The sequence below is a fragment of the Mastomys coucha genome, chromosome X (assembly GCF_008632895.1).
Source record: "Mastomys coucha isolate ucsf_1 chromosome X, UCSF_Mcou_1, whole genome shotgun sequence".
NCBI lineage: Eukaryota > Metazoa > Chordata > Mammalia > Rodentia > Muridae > Mastomys > Mastomys coucha.
In genome coordinates this window covers 127,737,222-127,739,758 of record NC_045030.1, presented here as the reverse complement: position 1 = coordinate 127,739,758, position 2,537 = coordinate 127,737,222, and the positions used below count along the sequence as shown (strand labels likewise).

The window sequence follows — 2,537 nt, the reverse complement described above, 5'->3', positions numbered from 1 at the left end:
AAATCATCCAAAGCAAGTAGTAGTTAGACCTAACAGAGACTAGAAATAGAAGGGAACATGAAGGTGGCAGTGCCCCACTTAAAACTCAAAGTTGCTACTCCAACATGCTCAATCTCCCAAGCACAGAGGAATGCAAGTGCGTGCTTATAGTACCAACAAGACTTCTAGCTTAGCCTAGAAATGGGGTTTTCTCTAAACCACACTCCTTCATAACATCCTTTCTATCATCAAATAAACCATTATTCTTGGCCATGCATGGTAGCATACCTATAATGGCAATCCTCAGGAGGCAGAGTTAGGGAGATAACAGAGTGGTACATAGCAAGTTCGGTGCCAGCCTGGGCTGCAGAAGACTATCTCAGAGACAAAAATCATCCCTTTTGTCCTCTCAGAGATCATTTCAAGTTGCTACCAGTAAGGTTTCCACCCTTTTTCTCTGTGGTCTCTAAGTACAAGCTCTTTCTTTTTTTTGTTGGTTATAACCATTAATCTTCTGTAACTCTGGAAAAGAAACATTTCTAATCTCTGAGTTCTCAAAACTCTGCCTTTCCTGGGCCTCATTTACAATTCCTTAACTATCTTCACTGAGTCTCATTCGGAGCCTGGAAATTAAAAACTGTTCTCTATTCTTGACTCATTTTCTGTTTTCTTCCCACCTTCCTCCACCCTCAGACACAAACAGATATATGGACAAATGAATGGAAACATGCATAATAGGTCAAATCAAAAACAACTGCTAACTATCAACCACTCTGATCTACACAAATAACAAGTGCCTATAGTTCACCCAAACGTCCACAGCAAAGCAGCTCTTTAAACTGATGGCATGGGTGAACATTTTGAAAAGAACTCAACTAGAAGATTAGGAGAGAATTGCAAAAGAATTTTTTTCAAAATAGAGTCACTGAAAATGTAATAGCTGGGAAAACTGGTATTTTCATTTGAATAACAGTATTCATATAGTAGTAAGTTATAAGTAATATAATTACTAAATTCAAATTAATATGATAGGCAATAAAGTGATATGCAATGAATTATGAGAAATACTAACCAGAACAACCTGTTTTTCTTATAAATGCAACCAACAGTGAATCATGTAAGAGGCAAAACATTTGTAAAAGAAGTATTCTATCATCACTGCTCTCAAAGAAAAACAGGTATTCAATAGGAAAGAGGCTCAAGGAGTTTTGTTGGCTTTGGTCACTATTACACTCCCATGGTTGTGAAAAATAATTAGAGCATCGTGGCTCACATCCCTAATCCTAGTGCCTGGAAAACTAAGGCAAGGAGACAAGATTCAGGTTAAAGGTTATCCTGTGTTCCAGGGAAACCTGGGCTTCATAGTTAGACCCTATTTTGACCTCACATCCCTAACTCCCAAAAACTCTCAAAAAGGGGTAATTAGTACATGTATGAAATATCCTAACACAAGCATTATGTTCAAAAACTCTGGCAATGCATTGTGATAAAGCAACCTTTACATTCTAAGAGACCGGAACTTTAACTGGATTTCACAGCCAGATTTAATAGTATACCTTGAGGTCACTTAAGACTGCTAGCTACTGAGTTTCTGACCTTTTTGTTTAACCTGCCTTTATGAGAATAATGTAACAATTGACCCTGCTTGCCTTGGATTTCCCATGAAATTAGCTTTTAAAACCTAAGGTAGCGTATAGCTGTCATCTTAAATTATGTATTTTTCCATGCCCCTGACCCAGAATAATGCATGTGTATTATTTGTTTAAAGCAGCAAATATAGAGGTTGAAAACGACCTTCTAAAATGAATATCCACCATAAATAATGAACACAACACTTATGGCTATCAGTTGATATAAAGAATAACATTTGTAGTTCTGTTTTATTGTCTGGGTCAATTAGGGTCAGTTGGAACCAGTGGCATAATCCCTTTTAAAACTCTGTTCAAAGTTTCGGAAAAGTATCACATCCTTGCTAGTAGTTAAATGACTCCCAGAGGAAGGGCTGTTACTTCTTTAATGTGATACTGATGCATTGTTGGTGATGGGGACTTAATAATAATGCATTTAATTTTAACGATGCATTCAATTGAACAATGAAGGCACAAAAGCATAAATACAAAACTCCAAGTATAGATGAGTATTTCCCAGTGGGTTTGCTCATTGTTCATATGCATATGACATGTTTTTCATGATATCATTTGCTGCTTACTAGTGTAAAGAGTTCAGGAAAAAAATGTGTGACCAAGCTTTCAAACCAGAAAGCTCTTGCGCTTCAAATTTCATAATACAGTATAGTTACAAAGTCAACGCACTGGCTAGGTGTGGTAAGACATGCCTGTACTATTGACGCTGGGAAGGCAGGGCCACAAGGACTGCTGCTAGTCCAGCCTTGTCTATGGAACAAATTCCAGGCAAGTCTAAGCTACAATACCTAGCAAACCCTTGTACTGAAAGGAAGGAAGATGGGGAGGAAGAGGAAAGAAAAGGAGGGAGGGAGGGAAGGAAAGGAGGACAAGTAAAATTCCATGCCATGACACATGCATTGTGGTGTACGTGAA

The 2,537-nt window shown here is 38.0% G+C and overlaps 1 protein-coding gene across 1 annotated transcript in view; it reads right to left on the bottom strand.

Moving 5' to 3' along the window:
* Cenpi (centromere protein I) overlaps window positions 1-2,537 on the bottom strand; it is a 55,244-nt gene that overhangs the window by 17,256 nt on the left and 35,451 nt on the right. Inside the window, 2 exon segments of the mRNA XM_031368296.1 lie at window positions 1-39; window positions 1,536-1,555. The exon segment at window positions 1-39 is cut by the window's left edge and continues 104 nt beyond it. Of these exon segments, the coding sequence (XP_031224156.1) occupies window positions 1-39; window positions 1,536-1,555 (59 nt within the window).